Source organism: Saccostrea echinata, unplaced genomic scaffold (genome assembly GCF_033153115.1).
Source record: "Saccostrea echinata isolate AGI-Se365-2 ecotype Australia unplaced genomic scaffold, CSIRO_AGI_Sech_v1 ptg000056l, whole genome shotgun sequence".
Classification (NCBI taxonomy): domain Eukaryota; kingdom Metazoa; phylum Mollusca; class Bivalvia; order Ostreida; family Ostreidae; genus Saccostrea; species Saccostrea echinata.
The window spans coordinates 5,132,023-5,158,529 of NW_026889805.1; the positions used below are offsets into that span (position 1 = coordinate 5,132,023).

General features: G+C 33.6%; 1 protein-coding gene across 1 annotated transcript; it reads right to left on the bottom strand.

Moving 5' to 3' along the window:
* Positions 1-3,586: 3,586 nt before the first annotated feature.
* On the bottom strand, positions 3,587-25,535 carry LOC133172969 (large ribosomal subunit protein bL28m-like). Its single transcript, XM_061307835.1, has 7 exons — positions 25,406-25,535; positions 13,522-13,681; positions 13,006-13,131; positions 9,704-9,845; positions 8,962-9,105; positions 4,829-4,967; positions 3,587-3,985 (listed from the first exon to the last, which is right to left on the bottom strand). The coding sequence occupies exons 1-7, from the start codon at positions 25,476-25,478 to the stop codon at positions 3,852-3,854; spliced, it is 918 nt and encodes a 305-aa protein (XP_061163819.1). The 5' UTR covers positions 25,479-25,535; the 3' UTR covers positions 3,587-3,851.
* Between the last annotated feature and the right edge of the window lie 972 nt (positions 25,536-26,507).

Genomic DNA, 26,507 nt, shown 5'->3' on the forward strand with positions numbered 1-26,507 from the left:
TTAACAGACGGACGGACAGACAGCTAGATGGACGGACGCTGAACAACGGGTGATCAGAAAAGCTCAATTGAGCTTTCAGCTCAGGTGAGCTAAAAAGTGAATGTCCTTGACATGTAACACGTTTTAGTGATAGTTTGGATTTGTTTTTATCATGTGTAATGACGTTCTTAAAATAGCGTAATGCATTCCTGTCAAACATAAGCGGTGCGACTCATATCGAAGTAAATTTTATCATTGAAAATATCTGGTAATTTCCATCCAGTTTAATTGGTGCATATATACAGCGTCTTTTAAGTTTAGGGAGGGGGGGGGGATGATGCTCACATTACCTCTGTGTTAAACGGCAAGATTCAAAAGTCAAAATGGACTTAATCTTACTCCATGAAATACAACATAAAAACTGGTCTCAACTGTGCTTACACACTTTCAATGCAGTGCTTATGCACTTGAATTTTTATGTAACATGAAATATTTATGCACCTATTTAAAGTTCAAAAGTAGTCCAGGTGTAGATTCCTAGAACGGCTACCTTTTCTTGCTAAACACTCGCAATACTACCAAATCAAAGGACCTCATTAGAAAATAAATATAACCTTTTAAATGTTCGAAATCGTAGGCAGACTAGAAATAATATCAAGAACTTGGGGGAGGCGGACTGCTTTTGGGATTTCTGAGTGGTTTGTTTCGTATTGTCTTTAACTTCATTATATCGAAAAATCAAATACTCCTTCTTTGACGTTGAAATGATCAGAGATGTTAAGGTACAAAATAAAGGGCTGGATTTTTAACTCTCAAATAAATACTGAATTTTACTCTTCTTTTAAAAAATATGAAGTTTTTAACAGCTTTGCACAGAAAATCTATACGTCCTACTGCAATGTCTATATGCATGGACGTCGCCAAAATTGGAGTTTTTATTTCGAAGAATCCATGATTGATTGATCCTCTGAATAACTTTTTAAAACATTTCAAGTTCAAATCAGACTTATTATGATAAAGTACATTTATGATTTATACAGGTAATTTGGTTTCCTGTGACAACTTTAAATTTTTTTGACAAACGTGTGTTTTATGGATAAGTAATGTAGTCTGTCACCGATTGTTATCCAGAGCGATGAAATTTCCGTCAAATTACACAAGAACACGCGTAAAAGAATAAAGTACGAATAAACTATAGCGTTTGGTTTTTATTTTTGGGCAATGAAATTTCAGAACTAAGTAACAGACATTGAATAAGATCCGCATTCAGAATATTGTGTAACTTTGGAATAATGGACTGCTCTCTGCCATCAAAGACCTTTACGTATGTTCATCATTACACGAGACCATGCAAACTCCATATGCCGTATAAAAATACGATACACTATATTTTTTCTTAGAAATATCAATGTTTTCGGTACTGCTTTCGAAAAATTATCTTTTCAATTCCTGTCTCGGTTTCCTGAGAACACTCAATAACTTGCTACGTACGGAAATCGTTAACAAATTAATGTTTGATTGGACTGGGATGGTGATATTCTACAGATCGATTATTTAGCCGCGAAACAGAGAGACCAGGGGGAGTGAGACATAAGCTAGACAAGATGAAAATATATCTGGAATATTATGTCCGAAGTAGATTTGAAAATCAAATAAGCATTTCATTAATTATCCACTTTTACATTCGTTTTTTTTTTTTTATGAAAAGGTCACAAATTTGCCTATTAAAACTAAGTTTGAAAATGTCATTTAGATAATTGGTACTGACCACTTTTAAATCAACTCTTTATATGCAAAGTTGGCGACTTTTTGAAGTGGTGTAAATACAAACTATTCCTAATAATGACTGACAAAAGTGACAATTCACTTTGTTACCTAAAGAGAGAAGAAAAAAAACCACATTAAGGTTCCGGTCCAGTGAGGACCAATCACATTTCCTTTCCTTCGAGTGTAATCATTACTGTAGTTTGCCGCAATAAACTTGATTATTCACATGAAATAAATTGGCGTGTTTTAAGATACGCATTATAAACTTACTTATTCATGGAATAAAATTAACCAAGAAGTTAATTTATGTGACGTTGGTACACTGTCACTTATGTTTATTTGTTTATTTGGAAATTTAATTTGTTTTTGTCGTTTATTCCCCTACAGTATAAAATTTAATGAACTGTACTTTCAGACTTAAAATTGGAATGCCAGACGAAACTTCGGTGATTATATCCCAACAAAGCAATTGTCCAGGTATTCTGGAATCACCATTTCCGTTTGGGTGGAGACGCAAGGTTAGGGACACACAAAAGCAGATACATAAAATCCCAGAAAGATGTTAATAAATAGTTTTTTTTGGAGTCGTACATGTAGGTGTTATTCTATTTGTTTTTTTGTTTATTTTTTTTTAATTAAAAAAGGGGGTGTAACTCTTACATGTATTTCTCTGAATCCAGCCACCGGGGATTGAGTGGTGTTCACCTGCATTGATGACACTAACACACAATCGATGCAGTGTTCCAAATATCTTACTTTAGAATTGATTGAAAGATCGCAAGGGCACTTGAACTAAAAACACAATATCTTTTGAAGATCGTTTCTGTTTAGTTAAATGTCGTAGGTCAGATCAAACTTTAGAGGATCGGGCGGATGACACAAGGCTTTCAAGAATCAAATTGTGTCCTTATGAAATCTAATGCCTTAAGTCAACACAGTCAATTACAGGCTGTTATTTTTCGTATGCAACAACATGATTTAGAACAATGTGCAGACGATAATTTAGGCAACTCTCGGCGCGTCGGGTATGCACAGTGGGTCGCTATGTTAACGCGCTTTCGTTGAGTCTTTTTATCAACACACATTTTCTTCTACCTCAAGACTTAAAGGAAGACCCCCGTGTCGCCGTTGATGGTCTCTTTTTTGAGAAAGTGCTGAATATGCACGTCTTTAGAAGTCAAGAGTCTCCTCCGGCATGACGAGAAGCTCCATAACTAATGAAGGATATGCCTTTAAATTTTTCGAATAACTTTATGCAATCCAAAGCCTCCATTTCAATTGAAACAGCTGTGAAATGGATACCCGGGCTTATACTCATCATTTCGCACTTTGGTGGTAATCAGTAAAGTTCTACTGCTTAATTTTGACCAGAATTGAAACATGTGTGTAGTAAGCATTTTGAGATAAAAATAAAGTCCACATTTTAGATTTAGATTTAAAATAATAATTTTGAAAGAAATTGATGTCCAGAAATTTGTAACTCAGACCTCGTCTTTGCCATCTTCGCTGGCCAAATGTCCGATTCGTGTCGGACATCTGGACACTTGACCAGCAAAGAGGCGTTCTTTCTGTGCTCTTTTCATATGCAAACTGCATGGCCAATCCTTTCATATTAGGTATGGTTTAATCTTAACACAGTATATAAACTTAATGGTGTCGTGTTACTGTACCACAGCAGGTAACCTATACTTTACTGAAGTTCCATGCTGTCAATGTGCTGTAAAAGCTATAGAACTCGCACGCTAAGGGAAATAATCCAATTTAAGTTACTATTCTCCCAAATAATACACACATTTTCAATTAATAATCAATAATTTTATACATTAATTTATGTGCATTGGATGTCAAAACACTTAAATACATATATATACCAATAAAACATTTATATTTCCATACACTGTGATCCTTCACTTGATTAAATTGTCACTGATTTTGAGTGCATGCACACTTGTATATCAGACCCTAGAATGAATCCCTTCACAGAATTCCTGCACTCGGTTGTAAATTATGTCTGTAGAGAATGTCCATTTTTCTTACAGTTGCCAAGGCAGGAAACATTATAAATGCTAGAAAAAAAAATGTTTTACTGCATTTATTTCAAGGTGTCAAGACTTCTTTTTGGCTCTGTTATACTGGGAGAAGGGGTTCAGTTTTGCTATCATAGAAGGTGCTTCCTTTGTTTCTTCTTTGGGTTTTTCAATTTCTTCCATAATTTGTTCCCATCTGTTTTCTTTTATCACTGCAAAGAAATTACAAACATCATTATAACATGAACTCAAACAAAGATAAGGTATATATATTAATGATCAGGGTTACTATGATGCATATGCAGTTGAACTTCAGTATCTTGAACACAGATATCTTGAATACCATGGACATTTCGAAGTGAATGGGAAGTCCTTACCAGGTATTTCTTAAGTATTTTTTCTCGGTCCCATCGAGTTCAAGATAAGAGGTTTGACTGTACCTCATGATATAATGTTTACCTAGATATAGTGACAACTTAATACATACAATAAAAAGGGGGAGGAACACCAAAGTTTAATATTTTGATGAAGCGTAGCACTGCCCATATTGACAGCAACAGGCTTTTCTACATCCTATAAACTATCTTCTTATCATGTTTTTTTACCATCCCTTAAAAATGTATGTATTCTAAAAGTATTTTTTCTACATTTGGGAAACTTAGAAGGCCCTAGCTCTCATTGTGTCTCCTCCAATACTGGGAAGAGATATTGTCTGTCTGTATGTCTGTCACAAAACACTGCCAAACCCTTGACTGGAATGAAGTCAAAATTAAGTATACAGTATTGTTTTCAATAACCTAAATACATGTATGTGTCCCAAACTTAGCTCACGGTTCATGTAATAACTAAAAAGTCAAGGTCACTGGGCAGTAGATTAGTGAACCATAGAACTGATGTTTTTGTGATCAAATGTAAGTGCCCATGATTTTTTTTTCTTCTCAAAACTCTGGTGGATAAGCATCAATTACATCCCTCTTCAAAACCTCCTGTAAATTTTGATTTAAAAAAAAAACTGAATTGTGCCCAGTTATTTTGCTACAAATATGACCACTTACAATGAAGCTTTAGGACTAGGTTTTCTTCATACAGATCTTTCAGTGGTTTGGGTTGGTTTTCTGGCTCAGCTTTCTTTGCTTCCTTGGCTTTTATTAACGCCTCTGACACGGTAAGCCCCACCCACTCTGCCTCCTCTGCCTGACAGGGTCAATAATAGGGTCAAATCAATGATTTTGAAAATTATGCAATGATTTCAAAAGGTCTTATGACCCTCTGTTCTAAATATCATATAAAAATTAAAAATTCCTAAAATTAATTTTCATCAACAAAAACACATCAAATTCAAATGGGAAAAAAGTTTGAAAAGAAGTGGCACAGTGAATAGAAAGATCAAAAATCCATTATCACAGAATAAAATTAAAAATATGTGGTATATATAGAATTAATATTTAGTGTAATACATAATAAATTCATGTTAAGAAACATAATGAAGCAGTGCTTTTTGACTTCGAATATCACATTTTTATCTATTGTAAAAAAAAACAAGAGGCCCATGGGCCACATCGCTCACCTGAGTAACTTTGGCCATGCTGTTCATTACCAGACTTCCCCCCTTGTAATACCTATTGTGGCCCCGCCCTACCCCAGGGGCCATGATTTGAACAATTTAGAATCTACACTACCCCAGGATGCTTCCACATAAGTTTCAGTTTTTCTGGTCCAGTGGTTCTTGAGAAGATTTTTAAAGATTTTTCCTATATATTTCAATGTAAAACTTGGGGTTCCCTATTGTGCCCCCCCCCCCCCAATCCCCGGGGTCATGATTTGAACAATTTAGAGTGTACACTACTTGAGGATGTTTCCACTTAAGTTTCAGCTTTTCTGGCCCAGTGGTTCTTGAAAAGAAGATTTTTAAAGATTTTTCCTATATATTTCAATGTAAAAACTTGTATTCCCTATTATGGCCCCGCCCTACCCCCGGGGGTCATGATTTGAACAAATTAGAATCTACACTACCCCAGGATGCTTCCACATAAGTTTCAGCTTTTCTGGCTCAATGGTTCTTGAGAAGAAGATTTTTAAAGATTTTTCCTATATATTTCAATGTAAAACTTGGATTCCCTATTGTGGCCCCGCCCTACCCCCGGGGGTCATGATTTTAACAATTTAGAATCTACATTACCCCAGGATGCTTCCACGTAAGTTTCAGCTTTTCTGGCCCAGTGGTTCTTGAGAAGAAGATTTTTAAAGATTTTTCCTATATATTTCAATGTAAAACTTGTATTCCCTATTGTGGCCCCGCCCTACCCCCCGGGGGTCATGATTTGAACAATTTAGAATCTACATTACCCCAGGATGCTTCCACATAAGTTTCAGCTTTTCTGGCCCAGTGGTTCTTGAGAAGAAGATTTTTAAAGATTTTTCCAATATATTTCAATGTAAAACTTGTATTTCCTATTGTGGCCCCGCCCTACCCCGGGGTCATGATTTTAACAATTTAGAATTTATACTACCCCAGGATGCTTCCACATAAGTTTCAGTTTTTCTGGCCCAGTGGTTCTTGAGAAGAAGATTTTTAAAGATTTTTCCTATATATTTCAATGTAAAACTTGGATTCCCTATTGTGGCCCCGCCCTACCCCCGGGGGTCATGATTTTAACAATTTAGAATCTACACTATCCCAGGATGCTTCCATATAAGTTTCAGCTTTTCTGGCCCAGTGGTTCTTGAGAAGAAGATTTTTTTATGACCCTACCCTATTTTTCTCTTTTCTTGATTATCTCCCCTTGTAAGGGGACTTGGCACTTTATTTTAACAATTTAAACTCCCCTTCCCCGAAGGATACTTTGTACCAAGTTTGGTTAAAATTGGCCCAGTGGTTCTTGAGAAGAAGTTGAAAATGTGAAAAGTTTACAGACGGACGGACAGACGGACGGACGACGGACAATGGGTGATCAGAAAAGCTCACTTGAGCTTTCAGCTCAGGTGAGCTAAAAAAAGGTCCAGCCAAGAACAAGAATTATCTTTCTTAATAAGTTTTTTCTTTTTGTAGGGAATATATATATATATATATATATATATATATATATATATATATATATATATATATATATATATATATATATATATATATATATAATAATGATAATTCTACAGATGGTATATGACAAATTATGCTAGTTTTAGGTTCTCATGTACACTGTATATATGAAAAGATAGAAATATTCTAATTTGTATCAAGTAAAAAAACATAGGTAATCAGAGATTACAGAGCTCACCTCAACGAATGTTGCCTTTAACTAAGGCAAAGTCCCACACTAAACTAATAATCTAGGAGTGTGCATCCCTAGATGCAACATTTATGCAATTTTGGTCTGATAGGGCTTGCAGTTACTTGGTAATAGACTTATCTGAAAACTTAAAACTAGTCACTCATCCAGAAAATGTAAGTCAAATCCAGCATCCGAAGCAAGTTTTGAGATTGTTCGTCCCTTGATGCATCATCCATGCAAGTTTTGATCAGATAGGCCTTATAGTTACTTGGAAATGAGATCTGCTCCAAAAATTTTAATCTGGTTACTCATCTGGAAAATGTAGGTCGGATCCAGCATCCGAAGCAAGTCCAGTAGTGTACATCCTTAGCTGTATCATCCATGCAAGTTTGGTCAATATAGGGTTTATAGTTACTTGGAAATGACATCTGCTCCAAAAACTTTGACCTGGTCACTCATCCGGAAAATATAGGTCAGATCCAGCATCCGAAGCAAGTCCAGTAGTGTGCATCCTTAGATGTATCATCCATGCAAGTTTGGTCAATATAGGGTTTATAGTTACTTGGAAATGACATCTGCTACAAAAACATTAACCTGGTCACTCATCCAGAAAATATAGGTCAGATCCAGCATCCGAAGCAAGTCCAGTAGTGTGCATCCTTAAATGTATCATCCATGCAAGTTTGGTCAATATAGGCCTTTTATTTACTTGGAAATGAGATCTGCTCCAAAAATCTTAACATGGTCACTCATCCGGAAAATATAGGTCAGATCCAGCATCCGAAGCAAGTCCAGTAGTGTGCATCCTTAGATGTATCATCCATGCAAGTTTGGTCAATATAGGGCTTATAGTTACTTGGAAATGAGATCTGCTCCAAAAACCTTAACCTGGTCACTCATCCGGAAAATGTAGGTCAGATCCAGCATCTGAAGCAAGTTCAGTAGTGTGCATCCCTTGATGCATCATCCATGCAAGTTTGGTCAATATAGGGCTTATAGTTACTTGAAAATGAGATCTGCTCCAAAAACCTTAACCTGGTCACTCATCCGGAAAATGTAGGTCAGATCCAGCATCTGAAGCAAGTTCAGTAGTGTGCATCCTTAGATATATCATCCATGCAAGTTTGGTCAATATAGGGCTTATAGTTACTTGAAAATGAGACCTGCTCCAAAAACTTTAACCTGCTCCAAAAACTTTAACCTGCTCCAAAAACTTTAACCTGCTCCAAAACATTAACCTGGTCATTCTTCAGCTGAAATTGCAGCATCTGAAACCTTGACTGGTACAATGAAACACACTAGAAGCATCCTCCATGCATCTCTGACTAATATAGGCCATAGAAGTACTTGAAAAGAAAACTGCTCCAAAAACCTTAACCTGGGACGCCGACGCCGACACCGACGCCGACGCCGACGCCGAGGGTATTACATAAGCTCCCCCAACTTCGTTGAGGTGAGCTAAAAATGGTACAAATGTTTTAGGTCAGAAAGTATGAACAACTATCAAAGAGTTTGCATTTTCTGTTCTTTTCTGTCAGCAGGTGTGATTCTTAGGGAGAAATGACTCAATAATTATCACCTGATAAAATGAATTGTCAGATATTTTGGATTAAAATATTTCCAAAGTTATCTCTCCTATCAGAAGGTTTTTAGACCTGAACATAAAATGTATATATATAAAAATAATTTTCTAATTAATTAGAATTAATTAGTTAATGTAAGCTATATACAAGTACATGACCTTCTACAGCAAAAAATTCATATGAAGTATAATTTGTATTACTGTAACACAATAATCACAGAAAATAAAATAATGCAAAAAATTTATCAAGAATAAACCATAAAAGGTTAAAAGATCTCTCCCCTCATACTTTATTTAATTTGTACTATTAATTTTATCAATATCGGTTTGTACTTACTGGTATGATGAACTCGTGGTATTTGTGTAATATCCTTTCTTGTTTCTCTTTGTCGTTAGGATAACAGGTTTTGTTGGCAAGAGCAAGCAACATTTTTCTCCGAATTTTCATGGCTAGTAGAGAGTTTAAATCACGTTCATGTGTCTGAAGTGAAGATGAGAACCTTATACGATACAGTAATTAAAAAAATTATCCTACCACCTTTTTTTAAGCTGGAAACCCTAAAAAGATGTATATATATATACATGTGTATATTTTTTTGTTTGTTCATCAGATTTTCTGATTTGCTCCTCTCTTCACACCCCCTGATATCTCAAATATCAGGGATATGTTGAAGTCAGTTGGTAGTCATAACCACTTTTTCTTTATGTTTTTTACCCATCTCAAATCCTCAGATACTTTGGTCCCATTGACTTTGAGAATAACCAGATTTGACTGTATTTGGATTGACCCTGCCTCTAGCAAACACATAAGTTTAGTAATCTCTGTTTGCAGAGTCAATGCTCTTTAATTTTGTCTAGATGTATCATTGTGTATTGATATTCTATGTTTATGATCATTGCAAATATTGAAAATTCACTTCACAGAACAGTATGTAACATAAACAATCACAACTTTTACACAGTACAACAGATCAAAGGTTTGTGATGAAGGGAAATCAAAAACACCTGGAGAGTTAAGAGAGAGGACTCTGTACTAAATCTGAATCTTTTCATGTAGATAAGTAAATTATCATACTCACTTTTAGAATATAGTTATCAAAACCATGACATTCATCGATCAAATCTAGGACTCGCATTGTCATAGATATCTCAAACCATTTGTCAAGGATTTCACTATATACAGCTCTCTTACAAACAAATGGCTTCCACAACTTTGGTAATCTAGGATGAAAAAAGAATTTATTTTAACATCATGTAACCAGAAGTCTCTGATGAAACTGTAGCTCCACTGCTTTATTTTGTTTGTTTGTTTGTTTAACATCCCTTTCTAGAATTTTTCACTCATATGGAGATGCCACCACTTGCCGGTGGAGGGCTGCAAATTTAGACTTATACTCGGCACTTAGGGCCATTGAACAGTGTGGGATCTTTTTAGTGCCAATTAAGTATGTACAACACACCTAGTCCAAAAATTTCCTGTCGTTTAATTTTCGCTATTTTTGTATATCTTATACATGACAATATCTACTATGTGTATGTACATTTTGGTCAAAATCATTCGAGCCAAATTTGGACAGGAAGTTCCTAAAGTTACCCCCTTTGGCTGATCACGAGTACAAAAAAAATTCAACCAACTAATTATAAAATCCCTTATTTTAAAATATTTAATGTTAGCCTAGCTGTCAAAATTTGCTGAATCGTTCGTTTAACTATTAAACACACAAACAAAGTGAATTTGTAGAGGTACACTTCGAGAAAAACGATCTTGAAGAATTTAAATTGAAAAATTATCATCGATTTTTGCTTTGAAAAATGCTTGATTTTTTTAATGAAAAAATCTGTTGTTTAATTTTGAAAAAAATAATTACTTCTTGTAACTGATGATCAAAATGTTCTTGATAATTTTTTGAAAATTTTTTAAACGACGCGTTCTGAATTTAAAGCAGAAAATCTCCCCTCCCCCTCTCTCCGTAAGTTACATTTCTCACAGCATCTTTCAGACTTGGGACGAAAGCAATGCTATGATTCTACAAATGCAAATAAAATTCCTAGGTGGAAAATATCTTTTACCTAAAAAATGTAATGTACATATATCTATCACAAATATAAAACTTTACATCTGCATTTAAATGAAGATGAATAAGCAATTTCTGAAATTTTAAGAACCCCCCCTCCCACTTCCATTCTTCTCTGCAATGCAGGACATTCGAGCTTGAAAAAAAAAAACAACATTGGTTACGTCTGCATAATATATATAATTGGCATATTGAACTCCTAAAGTAATGTCCTTCATTCGTGTATACAGATTAAATGTTGACTACTAATATTTTTTGTTATCCTAAATATTATTTTTATATATTTATATTTAGTAAAACTATTTTTCTAAGGATTTTCCACGTGTCCGGTTTGGAGTTCATGCACACAGGTGCAGTGTCAAGCCTTTATATGACTTCTACTTGCATTGAATATTATTTTTTAAGTGAACCAACAATGGTGTATGTACAACTCTCTTGTGATGAAAATGAAATACATGTATAGATTTCAAATTATTTCTGTTTTCAAACGAGATGGGTGCCCCCCTCCCCCAATTGTATCCTTCTGTTGTTTCCATAAATGGAAATGATGTATTCGTCCATATTAACTTCAATTGTACCAAATTGTAAATTATTTATCAATATTAAATTATTCATGTGCCTGAATCATCTACATTGGTATCAATCATTTTGTTTTTATTCGAGGAAATGCAAACTGAAACTGTTTACAGTAAAATATTTTCTCAATGGGATGCAACTGTTGTATAATTTTAATAAATAATTTTTCACTGTTGATACTTACTTTAATTTGTATAAACTTTGGCTTTCAGTTCTTGTGTTCCTTGCAACACACTGTAAATGTATCTGTGTATTTGTGAGGGAAAAAAACCCATAATTCTTCGGAAAACAGGAGGAATAACTCAGCTAAGGGGAAGAAAGACATACATCTCTACAATTTTAGAGTTGTTTCTCTTTGATCAGTGACCTTCTGAAAACGATTACTCTTTTTCATTTTTTTTTCAAAGAGAGAAAAGCAAGAAAATGTTTATTTTTGCAATATGATAATATTTAGACATACCGGTTACATTTATTCTCAATGTTATGCGGCCAATTGTAACGGGAAAAAGCAATGTAGAGTAGCATTAACATTTTTAGATTAAAACATTGCCTTTGTGTATATAATAAATTATACAATATTAAAGAATTAATTAACTAAATTTAAAGTAAAGAAGTTTAAGGAACCTGTCTTTTTTTCTTTTTTATGGAGGGGGGAGATTTATTGCAATTGCGCAAATGATCAAGGATAGGTTTTGGTATTCCTAAAGAAACCACAATAAAAACCTCTATTCTTTTTTTTTCATTAATTACATCAGGATCGTATCGCTCGTCATTTTGACGCTTCGTAATTAACGTCAAATTTAACGTTATGTTAAACGTTTTATTGAAATCGCAAGAGTTATCTCCTCCAGTGTGTTGTACATCTTTAAGCATTGAATTATCATTTTTTGAAAGATGCAGTCTCATAACTGCAACAGTGTGTGCAAACAAATTTTCATAACGCGCTAACCTGCATTACTCAATTTGTTTGCACACACCATTGCAGTATGAGACTACATCTTTCAAAAAATAATAATTCAATGCTTATATTTACATTCTTTAACTCCCTGCCTTGTCTGAATATGTGATTTATATTTCAAAATCCTTGTATTATCCTTTCTGTAAGTTACAATTAATGGAAGAACCAGTGCAACAGCTTCTACAGTCAGACTGTTCAATGTGAGTGTGAATTTTTATTTTCGCTTATGACGTTGCACTTGCACGGGGTTCAACGTTTTTGACGTCCAAATAAAAATCATACTTTAACCTTTTGACCTCCCCATCCATGTTACAGTGTTTTGAATACTGTAGCTTTCCACACACTTATAAGCAAAATATGTGTCCAATGTAAATAGGCAGGTTATGCATTTTTTCTCCAACAGTTACAACATTAATTCCCATACTAACAACCAATGAAAGCAAAATGTTGCAACATTAATTCCCATACTAACAACCAATGAAAGCATTTTGTTGCAACATTAATTCCCATACTAACAATCATTGAAAGCATTTTGTTGTTTAAAACAAATTACATTTACAATGAACCAAAATTGTCCATCTCCGGCACTTCTTTATAAGTGTGTTTTATAGTATCTTAGTATAATCCACTGGTACTTGTAAAAATTTTCTTAAAATCAGACTGTTTACAGACAGACATACACCTTACTTATACATAAGCTCTTCTGATCTCAACCAGTAGAACTAAAGCTAAAGGGATATCATTAAATAAGATTACACATAAATGGAAAGACCTGTTTTTCTGCCTGAGATGAGCCTTGTCCATCTTGTAGCCCATGATGATTCCTTCTCCACCCCACAGTTCTTCATTGGCTTCCTGGGGATATAATGCAGGGATGGGGACATTCTGGATTTTATTTCTACAATTTTTATTTGTTAAAAAAAATGGAATTTAGTCAATGCATTAGGATTCCTTTATGTTTATGCATACACATGTACACAGTAATAATAATTAACCATACAGTTTGAAAAATTTTATGATTTGCTACTCCAAAGCCTCATTAAAATTGCCTTAGCAATTTGATTTTTCTCAATTTAATTTGACATACAATTGTAAACATAGGCCAGTTTGAATATCTTGATCATATTTTTATGATTTAACCTAAAGTACAAAATTACACAAAAATGCAAAACCTCATAGCCCTATTAAATGGTGTATCAGTATATAAATTATATATGTATATCAATTTTAAAAATGTAAACACTTGTTGAAGATGTGTACAATCAGTGCTACAGTTATAGGTATTTACGGTAATTTGGTTAGTTTATGAATGCCAAAGGTTCCAGCAGATGGTACATAATGAACTGGGATTGGTTCTTTATGCATGAACTCCAGACATCTCTTCTTGTAGTGTTCAGGAAGAATGGCGTCTGCTTTCTCATCCCACACATAACTGTAGGCTGCTTTTTCTACAAAATATGCAACATTCATGACAGTAATATGATCATTGATTTTCTTTTTAACAAGAGGCCCATGGACCACAATGCTCACATGAGTAACTTTTATCCTGCTGTTTGTAACAAGATTTTCCTCTTTGTAATACTTATTGTGGCCCCCACCCTACCCCATTCACCTTTTCTGGCCCAATGGTTCTTGAGAAGAAGATTTTTGAAGATTTTTCCCATATATTTCAATGTAAAACTTTGATAACCTATTGTGCCCCCTATCCCTGGAGGCCATGATTTAAACTATTTAGAATCTACACTACCTCAGGAGGCTTCTTCAGCTTTCTGGCCCAGTAGTTCTTGAGAAGAAAATGTTTAAAGATTTTTCCCATATATTTCAATTTAAAACTCCTATTCGATTCCCTATTGTGGCTCACCCTTCCCATAGGGACCATGATTTGAACAATTTAGAATCTACACTACTCAGGAGGCTCCACATAAGTTTCAGCATTTCTTGAGAAGATTTTCAAAGATGTTTTCCAACATATTTTAGTGTAAAACTTGGATTCCCTATTGTGGCCCCACCCTACCACTGGGGGTCATGATTTGAACAATTTAGAATCTACACTACAGCAGGATGCTTCCACATAAGTTTCAGCTTTTTTGGCCCAACAGTTCTTGAGAAGATTTTTTAATGACCCCACCCTATTTATGTCTTTTCTTAGTTATCTCCCCTTGGAAGGGAGCTTGGCCCTCCATTTTTACAATTTAAATTTCGCTTCACTCAAGGAATGCTTTGTACCGACTGCTTAAATTGGTCCATTAGTTCTTGAGAAGAGGATGAAAATGTGGAAAGTTTACAGACAGATGGACGGATGGACAATGGACAACAGGTGATCTGAAAAGCTCACTTGCTATCAGCTCAGGAAAGCTAAAATGCAAGCATGTGAAAACTTGTATTAAAATAGCTAAATAAAACTACTTTGAGTAGCTAAATAAAGCTACTTAGGTAATTCAAGCTAAGTGATCATACTGGACTGGACAGATCCAAGGACTTACATTACTACTTCAGAACATAGGCTCAGGGACCTATATACTAAGTATGTAGGTCCCTGATAGGTATGTAGGTCCCTGATAGGCCAAATAAACATGATCACATTTCCCATAAGGAAAGGAAGATGATTAAGAAAAAGTCTCGACTTTATAAGCAGGCCAGGAAATCAAATAAGTGGACCCACTACAGAAAATTTTAGAAAGAATGCAAAAGACAACTCAGAAAAGCAGAATGGTCAAACATCAACATTCAACCACAATATACGAAAACAACTCTAAACCATTCTGGAAATACATCAAATCAAAAAAACAGGACTCCTTTGGAATCTCACCACTTAAATCTGGAAGCACTATACTCAGTGACAGCAAAGGTAAAGCAGGCATACTTATCAAACAATTTCAGTCTGTCTTCACCAAAGAACCAGCAGGCCCACTTCCAGACACAACCAAAACAGCGAAATCAGGACCAGACAACATACCAAATAGAATGCTAAAAGAATTCGCCAAACGCTTCGCACCAAGTCTAACCATCATATTCCAACTCTCAAATCGACTCAGGCCAGCTATACCCAAGGACTGGAGAGACAAAAATATATCATTACAAGCATATATAAAAAAAGGTGACAAACATGTGACTGAAAACTATAGACCTGTATCACTAACATCAGTCACCAGTAAACTATTAGAACACATAATTTGCCGACATCTCCTTAAACATCTACAGAGGAACAAAATTCTAACATCATTAAACAAGGTTTTCGGTCAGGATACTCATGCGAAACACAGATATTAACAACCATGCATGACTTCCTTAAGGAATATGACAAGGGTAACCAAGTTAATGTGGCCATACTTGACTTCTCCAAAGCTTTTGATACATTTCCGCATGACAAACTTATCCACAGGCTTTGACCAGCAAAACAGTATAAAGGGTAACATCCTATCATGGCTCCATGCCTTCTTTTAACATCTCGCACAATGAGGACCATTCGTCGAAGGAACAACATCAGAGGAAGTAACAATGGACTCTGGGGTCCCATAAGGAACAGTGCTTGGCCCACTCCTATTCCTCTGCCATATAAATGACCTTCCAGACTCAGTTATCTCACAAGTCTGTCTGTTTGCCGATGACTGCCTCTTATACTGCACAATACACAGTTTTGAAGACACCATAAAGCCTCAAAAAGACCTTGACAGCCTCCAGACTAGGGCTGGGACGATATATCGAGATATCGATAATATCGATTCAATGTGAGGATGATACGCATATCGATACGTATGAATAAATATCGACATATTTCCAAAAAAATTCTGACTAATGTTTTTCTTTGTTAACTAAACATTTTGGGTTTAATATGTAAAATGAATATGCTTAATATAAATATGAATATGAAATACATAATAATTAAGATCAAAATAATTAAGTTTTACAACAGATATACAACTTCTTTGAATAAATTATTCGTATTTGTGAAGAAATATCTTATTCATTTCAATATAAAAAAAAGAATTTATAACCAATTAAACATATCGTGATACATATCGTATCGTGGCTCAAATATCGGGATACGTATCGATATAGAAAAAGTTGTATCGTCCCAGCCTTACTCCAGACATGGGCCGCCAAATGGGGAATGAGGTTCAATGCCAAAAAATGCTATACAATGAGCATATGAAAGAAGTAACACAAGTACTACACCCTAAATAACCACATACTAGACAGGAATGGGGTAATCGTAATCGAGTAATCGTAATCGATTGTAATGATTACTTTTTTTCAAGTAATCGACAGTAATCTGTAATCGAAGAGATTTTCGATTACTTGTAATCGTAATTTAATCGATTACAGCTAAAATTTTCAATGTAATTATAATTACTTTTTCGATTACTTTCGATTATTTTGTACATAAATGGATGTTATTTTGGAAAATTATTTCCAGTCAGTCACACATAAATATCCCACCTAGTGTAAAGTTTGGATTTCCTAGCTTTTATTATCATAAGTCTAATAATGTTCTCAATAAAATTTGCATTATAGACCTACTGGTCTAGTATAAAATAATTCAGAAGTGTATTTCAACCATTTATTAATAAAATATACAGATTTTTCGTGTGCATTTTACATTTGACCCACTGTCCTCTTGCTGCATGTCCTTTTTCATATTTCAGATGTTGAAAAAAACTTTGTCTTGTAATAGAAAATTATAAATAGCAAAAACAGATTTAAGTGCTGTATTAAATATAAATAATTTGGTAAATAGGTAAATATTTGGTAAATAAACTACATTGTTCTCGAAAAAAGAAGATGGAAATACTTCTTCATATCTGAAAATGTTTAATCAACTTCAAACTTGTGTTTTATAACTTTAAAATTTGCAAAACCATTCTCATGTTTTCATTCAAAATTGTAAGGTTGCTTTTATATCAATGAAAGGTTATAAGGGGTATGTCTTTTTACCACAAGGTACCACAAGGAACCACAAGGATACCACAAGGAATCGCAAGGAACCACAAGGAACCCCAGGGATACCACAAGGTACCCCAGGGACACCATATACAACCTTAATTATTCTAAATATGGTTTATATGCACTTGTAAATTAGAAAAAAAATGTTTTTGAAAGACAAATTAACACTTTTAAATTAATTGTCTTAAATATAGAGGAGTTACCCAAGTTAAAAATTTATAGGTAATATTAATTAATTATTAAACAATTAAGCTCAATTATGCATGTTTAGTTTTGAAGAACTTTAATATTTTATACAGTGTAAATAAATAATCATGTTTTAACTATGATTTATGTATTTCAATACGCAAAACCAAAGGGCACTCACATAAAACCAAATAATACTCTTAAGGTGCCACAAGAAAATCCCAGTGTACCCTAGGATACCCAATTCAACATTAATAAATGTACATGTAAATATGGTTTATATTTGCACTTGTAAATGACACAGTAACTGTTTATTGTATATACTTCAATACACAAATCAAAAGGATACTTGCTTAAGAACCAAAGGATAGCCTTAAGTTACCACAAGGACATCCCAGGGTAACCCGAAGAATATCCCAAAATACCCCAAGGACACCCAGTTGGACCTTTATAAATCTAAAAATGGTTTTATGCTTTTGTAAATAACATAGTAACTGTTTATTGCATATTTTAATACACAAAAAAGGATACCAAGGAAACCCTAGGTTCTGAAGAATACCCTTAAGTACCCCAATAATGAGCCATATAACTGACATCCAATTCAGCTTTAATAAATGTAAATATGGTTTATGTGCATTTTTTTAATTACATCATTTAAATACATTAATACTTAAAGCTATATATGGCATATCTGAGGTAAAAAATAAAAATACGAGATAGAGTGTAGTTGAACATGATATTTGTTATTTACGTTCAAATTAAAATTTTCACCGATTCTGAACTTGAATAACCCCACGTTTCTATAGTTAAAATGACTTTAAACTGTGTCTGATATTTAAATGCGGAGTCAGTAAATAAATCGATTATTGTTTTACCCTTAAATTTCTAATATGAAATATATGGAGATAACGAACAGTATTCAAGCTCAAAAGTCCATTATATAATACAAAATAGGAGCAGAGCAAACACGGACCTCCAAACATCAGAGGTGGGATCAGGTGCCATGGAGGAGTGAGCATCCCCTGCCGACAGGTCACACCCGCCGTGTGCTCCTTGTCATGATCGGGAAATAACAGAAAAATCCGTCGACAATTCAGTGTGTAAATAATTGCCTAACAATTAGTATGAAAAACGTCAGTCAGCATTTGACTCAATGATAAATTGTATTTGCTGACAAGGTCATTGTATCGACCATAGAACTTACGAAATGATGACTTTAAATGAGACCGCTGATATTCTTGTTTCATCAACTTATTTGTCAATAATTTACCTTGTTTTAGAAATTGTACATACGTAGAGCATGCTCTTGCGTATCGAATCAACTGAGAGATATTTACCCCGTATGCAGGTGATGAAGGTATATTGCTGCATAAGTAAGGGAAGTTGACGATTGAAAAGTTGAAGTCATCACGTTTATCATAAAGCTTGGTTGTTAGATTACCATTAACATCTTTTTCAAGTAAAATATCCAAATATGAAACAGATGTGTCAGACTCTGTGGTATCTTTTATCTCAAGTTCACCAGGATATATTGTATCGACATAAGAATGAAAATAGCCATTGTTAATTGACAATACGTTGTCGATATATCTAAATGTCGAGTTGAACGCCACAGCAAGTGTTTTCTTCTTTTCACGTACAAGATTTTGAACAAATTCTGCTTCATATGAATACAAAAAAAGGTCTGCTAATAACGGGGTGCAATTGGTACCCATAGGAATTCCAATAGATTGTTGGAAGACCTGGTCTCCAAAAACCACATAGATATTGTCAATCAGAAACTCGAGCATCTTTTTAATGTCAACTTCAGAGTACTTGTGTGTACAATCAGAATGTTTTTTAGCAAAATAATTTTGCAAATGACCAATGACAAGGTAAGTATATTTACGAGTTCCATTTTTATTGAAAAAGCAGCTGTCAATGATATCAAAAAGCCTGGACTTTAATTTATTGTGGGGAATGGTTGTGTATAAAGTTGAAAAGTTGTAAGTTTTATGAAACGCGATTGATTTAAATTGTGTAATTTACAGGAAAGTCCTATCCTTATATAAAGTAATTAAAACAAATAGAAAGATCTTTTTAATTTTAGTTAGTCTGAACTTATCAAAAATACGCCATATATGACTTTAAAAAAAAAATCATAATTCATTCTCATGCAAGTTTAATAATTATAATTCACACATATTGTATTAATAAATTATCTCCTATAGGATAGTAAATAGCTTGGCTACTTGTCTCAATCTATTATACCTGGTAGTAACTGCATGGTTAGTTTTGTAGATCTATATTTATTAGAGAACAAAGTTCACTTACTAATAGGACCTTTTTTGGCCTTGTGAATTTCTGAAGAATCAAATCTGCTCAGTCTTCATTGAAAATATGTTAAAATTTCACTTGGAACCTCAGTGACTGCATACCAATTAAAAATGACATAATTTTCTCTCTAGTCCATGTATTAATAATTATGAAGTCATGAGTTGCCTCATTTTCCTCAAATCCTGAAAAAACTCTTTAAAAACGGTCAAAAATTGAAATTGTTTCTCAATATTTTGCATAGTCCCCAACCTCTGATATAAATTGTTTATTTATATATTGAAAGAACTGTTTCATTAGATTTTTATCCATGAAATTTTTTTTTTGGATCGTGGGGTGGGCTCATATTTTAATTATTAACTGAAGATGCTCAAATTCGTCCATTTTCTTCAAAATTCAGGGATATTGTAATTTCACAAAGCCTATTTTGCAATACCTGAACCCTCAAAGGAAACTTTTTTATGGGAAATGAATTAAAGCAATATGTCTCTTCTTTATATTGAGGTTTAAAATGGAATCTTGGGACTCAGTTAATTGGTATATATAGGGACATGCAGAGCCATTTTAAGGAGTTACTGGACTTTTTTATGCCACAAAGAAGTGAATCCACATTCACTTTTTTTTTTTTTTTTTTTTTACAAAATCACATGGATTTTTAATAAAAAATTATTTAAAAAAATTTTGCATACAATTTTTTTGAACTCTGAGAATTGTTATTTAAAAACCCCAAAAGAAATAATTCAGACTGAAACATTATCATTATATTAAGGGAGATCTGTCAAGTTCCCCACAAACCATAAAGTTTGGTATTTTTTTAAAAAAATGTTTTTAATTACCTCAAAATGGGTTTACAGAATTTTTTTTAAGGAAATCAGCTAGTTTCTCATCAATTAAGTTTAATATCGTGATAACCCTTGGCCAACTTTAGTTGATATTGTTAATTTTACCAATGGCAGGCACCATATATGATTCACTGATGCAGGAAAGAATGGGTTATACATTTATTTTATTTTTTATAAACAATTTTCAAAATTATTGTCCATCTTTAGCAGACTGTAGATCTGTAGAAAAGTTGAAAGTACCAGGGTAGTAGAAACAAGACTCAAGTTTGGAAAAAATGTGTCAGCTTCAGGTATTTTTGTAAAACATATTATTTTATTTAACAATTTCCAGCTAAATATAGTGACACTTATATCCTATGTAAATGGTACAAGAAAAACTAAGTTTGTTGATTATATAAAACTCAGGTATTTTATCACCAACCATGCAGTTTTACATTTGTTTATACACCTAAGGTATGGTGTAACCAGTTCTTGTGTACCTTGTGTATACACAAGTTAATCACTGAAAACTGTTGATCATCACTGATGATTACCTGAAAATGTGGATATATGCATGCATGCAAACAAGAAATCTTGTACACAAGAGAGTTCTCCATATGTCATTGAAAATAGATGTATGCTATCATTTCTATATTCCATATAACTTCTCTTAATTGAGATGATCATGTTCAGTACAATCTATAGACATTCATACAATGCCATGAATGCATGATGAATTATTTTTTAATAAATGTATCAATCTAATATAGAGAAATTTAATAAGTTTGAATTCATGCATTTCCATAACAAAGAAACTCACAACCTTGGACTTCCTTTTTACATGTACATGATTGTTTTTATATTGTATTAAGGAATAAATGCTATGAAAACAATGAACGAAAATGTTTTGTTGAGAAAAGTTTTTGTGTTTATATATATATATTTAGTTTTTCTAGTTTATTTCCTGCGATTTTTACCCAGGAAATTTTTTCAAAAGCAGTGTAGTTTTAGTAAATTAACTGAAATTATTGTTGTTACTTACATTTAGATATATAAGGTGTGTGAATTCAAAAATTGGAAATTTTGGAGAAAATTCAGTTTGTTTTAACATATTTTTCCAATTATAAGATCATAATATGTATATATACATTCTAGTTGAATACTTTTAAGTATATCAATAGAATACACAAATCCATAGAAAAGTTTCAGAATTAATTTTTATTAACCAGTGTTAACAGAATTTTATTTGAAAAATTAGAACTTTTATTTAAAAAGACAAATCTCCACCAAAAATTTGATCATATACAGACAGTCAGACCATAAATTTAGAAAGTTTAATAAATGACGTGTTAAAATTAATTCCCAACAAATTACTTAATATCAATTTATATAAGGCAATTCTGAAAACTAATTAAGGCAAAAAAAGAATTTTGAAAGTGTTATTTTTTTTAAATACAAGATTTGGAAGTGATTCTATTTAACCCCGATCATTTTGTTGCACTAGCTCCTGACTTCTGATATGTTTACAAAAAAACATCATCTTAAATTTATAACACACTCATTTTTTTTTATTTTGTAATTAAAGGCTCTTCATTGTTTGGAAATTGTAAACCATTTATGGGTAGTTTTTCATACTTTCTAGATTTGAATGAGGATGCAAGTTTTTTTCCCCCAAATCATCTATAGTTGCACTTCTGACATAAATAATTTATTTTATGTGTTAAATACCAGGGGCAGAATGGGTTTTTAAAGAAATAATTTGAAAATGGCACCGTATGCATTTTCTCAACACAACTGTAAGCACTTTCAAAAGAAGATTTTCAAAAAAAAAAGATGCTTTTTCACTATATTACCAATAGATCCTCACCCTACACCAGAACCCCTAGCTTACCCACAGGCCATAAAGTTTCACAATTTTGTAAGAGGCACCCTTGCTCATATATGCATCACACCATGCATTTACTGGTAACATGTTTGCCTAATTTAATATCCTAGAATAAAGAATATTTTGAAAGAAATAATGCTTTTTCACCAGATTACCCTAAAACCTGACCCCTGGGTCACAAATTTTACAATTGATAGAGAGCTCAATTAATGCTTATTACATTCATGTCAACAGTTTGACTATTGGATTTCCAAGAGTAAAGAAGAAGATTTTAACAATTGCATATACAATGTATTTTGATGGTTTTAGTCCCATCCTTCAAGCCCAGAAGGGGAGAGGGGTCAAGGACCATGAAATTCAAAATTCATGTTTCCCTTTACCTATAAAAACTGGTTAACTTTACCCATAAAACTGGTTAAAATTGGTTCAGTGGTTCAAAAGAAGCTGAAAATTTCAACATTTTATGACCAATGAACAACAAACATAAACAAATCACAATTGGTAGGTCACCTGAATGACTCAGGTGACCTAAAAAAAATTATCTTTACAATAAACAGTTTACTTTGTAATTAACAAATGAACATAAATCATATTTAGATTTATTAAGGTTGAATGGAATGTCATTTATTAATCTAAGTGGTTCTTTGGGTTTGTTTGTTGGGATTTCATCATGATCCTAAATGTCCTTTGGGGTTCTTTTATTCTTTATGTTTTGTATTATACAAATATACAATAAACAGTTATAATTCATAATTAACAAGTGCATTTAAACCATGAAAAGATTTTTTAAAAGTTGAATTGAGTGTCATTTAGATTTTCTTTCAGGTACCTTGGCTTATCCTAGTGGTACAGGGGTTATCATTAGGGTTCTTCTTAGATATCAACTTTTGGTTTGTGTATTGACTACTGCAATACACAATTAACCATTAACTTTTTGTACATCATAAAAAGATACAATAATTTAACTGTTCCTCTGAACTATAAATGCATAATTCAGCTTAAATAAGTATATTTACTTTTAAATTTTTAACTTGGATAACTGCTCTATATTTAAGACAAAGTGTTAAATTGCCTTTCAAAAACATTTTTTCTAATTTACAAGTGCATATAAACCATATTTAGAATAATTAAGGTTGTGTATGGTGTCCCTGGGGTACCTTGTGGTATCCCTGGGGTTCCTTGTGGTTCCTTGTGATTCCTTGTGGTATCCTTGTGGTTCCTTGTGGTACCTTGTGGTTCCTTGTGGTAAAAAGACGCACCCGGTTATAAGTGTCCGTAAGAGAGGGAGTAAGTGTCACTGGGTTTGCTTATCTTGGCTAATTAATCAACTGAGACATCCCTGATTTGCAGATAATGAGGTGTAAACTGTGAACTACCTGGTGTTTAACCTTCATTCCATTGAAGACAAGCAATATTATTAAAACAATTAATAGCTCTCAAAACACTTATTTCAATACAGAATGAAATTGTGCTATTAGTTTAATTACTTAAAGACACATTCAATTTACATGTTTATTACTAAGAGTTCTAATTTACTTATTTTTTTTTAAATACACGTACAGGAATGTTTAATGTGTACTGTCAACATACGGGCAGCCCCAATACTTCTAATGAAGTAATTCACAATAAAATATTAAATAATATTTGCAACAAGTCAATAAATATGGAGGTTCAGATCCAAGGTTGAAAGGAATAATTATTCCTTGGCATATTTCATTGTAGGAATCATGTCTCCACTTTCCCTGGTAGAGAATCCCTCATTTGGGCATTTAGTGAGAATGTTAGCCAGAATAAAACCTTATAAGAATCTGCACTGAAACTGCAGGAACACATTCAAACTTCAGTAGATAACATCAACATTTACCATTTAAATATTGCTTTGATATTTGAAGGGATAAAAACTTGGAAGTAATCGATTACATCTTCCAAAGTAATCGATTACAATCGATTACAGGACAAAAATGAGTGTAATCGATTAATAATCGATTACACAAATTCCTCTAAGTAATCGATTATTAATCGATTACATTTTTGAGTAATCGTGCCCATCCCTGATACTAGAAGAGGTGCAGGACAACCCCTACCTTGGCCTTCAGATTTCATCAGATCTAAAGTGGACCACACATATAAATAACACAACCAAAAAAGCACATTCTACACTGGCCTTCAATCCTTCACAGAAACTTAAAGAACTGCACAGAGAACTGCAGGAAAGTAGCGTATATCTCCATGGCAAGATCAATTATGGAATATGGCGCCACAGTCTTGGACCCATATCAAAAAGGAGACATAGACAAACTCGAACGCATACAGCGTAGGGCCATCAGGTTCATCAAACTGGACTACCGAACCACGGAAGAGGGCTACATAAATAGAATGGCATCCAAGCTGGAACTTCCTACATTGGAAAAAGAAGTCTCCGCTTGGTACTACTGTATAAGGTGGTTGAGGGGTTGGTACCAACACTACCTCCATCTGAATTCGTAACACCCTCCAAACACAAACGAATAATAAAACCAAGAAACTTTGGAAACTGTGTTTCGGACAATGTAGTAACAAAACAAGTAAAAAAGAACACCAGAAGTTTTGAAGTGACACCAGCTAAAACAAAACAGTACCAGCACTCATTCTTCATAGACATTGTGATCAAGTGGATCTACCTGGACGAAGATACAGGGCGTGCAAAATCTGTTGAGGCCTTCAAGACCACCCTTGACAAGATTTGTCAATAAGATCGACAGCGCTCTCTCCCGTCGTATAAAAGCCAGTATTGGGTACAACGACGTACACAGATACAGATCAGGATTTTCCTGGAGGGTAAATAAATACTTCCGCAATAACGCCTAAAAGTCTAGGGCAGCTGATTATATACAATTTACAGACACAAATTATTAACATTAACTTTGTCATGAACTAGGAGGATTCCTTGCTTTATTATTCTGTTGTCGGCAGACGTGGGACTGAGATAACTCGAGCTGACAACGAAACATGCTCAGTAATCAAAATTTTGGGATTACACTCACTTGTTCTTGGTAATCTCATATTTTTGATACGGTTATTCCGTAAAATAAACGTTGCTGTTTTTGACGAACTCATTTTTAAGTTGGAATATAGTGGAATGTTTTACAAGGGCGCAGACATGTTGGATGTGTGCTGATTGAAAGTACGTACCACAGAAAATTCGTATAAAATGAATTTATCGAAATACCCATAGAAACTGCATTGATTTTTTTTTTAATCATTTACATAATTTCGTTATGTATTCACTTATACTCCATATTCATATATTCATGTCTATTTTGTGCAATACAAATAAAAAATGGAAGTAAGAAATTCTTTAAGTACAACCTATCTAATTAACTTTGAACGTGAAATGCTCACAAAATAGGTAAAACATTGTCTTTATTATGGACTTAAAATCATGCATTTGTAGATTCCCATATTTCCATTTGATGTTCTGCTCCTATCCTTCTTTTAATCATCAAAAAGTCTATCTGCATCTTGTCGTCAACCAACCTGTAAACAACATGGCGGAGCAAGCGTAACACGAAACCATTGTAAGAGAAAACAAGACGCATCCACATAATTTTATGAAAGGTACAAGTCCACATCCACATCATTTTAATAAAAGGCGAAGCAAACAATCATGTTCGATTTTTGACCATCAACTCGAAATATAATCCACGATTAAACTTGGGCAAGTTTATTGAGCAAGTATTCGATATTTAAAATGTTCAAAGTAGCTATTATTTGCAGCTGTGTGGTATGACACTAAGTTGAATAACACGAAATAAGATTTACAAAACTGAGTTGTTATCGTGTTAAAGCGTTTTGTTGAAGGATCAATGATAATGCTTGTTATCTGCATGCATCTTTATATTTTACATGTAAAAAAGAATGTGTCAATGATACAGTCAAACTTCGTTATCTTTAACTCATTGGGACCAAGAAAAAACTTTGAGATATCCGAGGGTCGAGATATCGAGAGTAAAATACTTAAGAAATATGTGGTTAGGACTCCTCAATCACTTCGACATATCCGTGGTATTCGAGATATCCAAGTTCGAGATACCAAAGTTCAACTGTATGTTGTATTATTGTACAGAAAAAGGAACGACTTTACTT

Coding starts and splice junctions, on each gene's coding strand:
- LOC133172969 (XM_061307835.1), bottom strand. CDS start 25,478: ATGAGTTCGTCAAAAACAGCAACGTTTATTTTACGGAATAACCGTATC. Junction 13,132..13,521: donor CATAAACTAACCAAATTACC/GTAAATACCTAT, acceptor TAAAAATTGTAG/AAATAAAATCCAGAATGTCC. Junction 9,846..13,005: donor CATCTCAGGCAGAAAAACAG/GTCTTTCCATTT, acceptor TTTTCATCCTAG/ATTACCAAAGTTGTGGAAGC.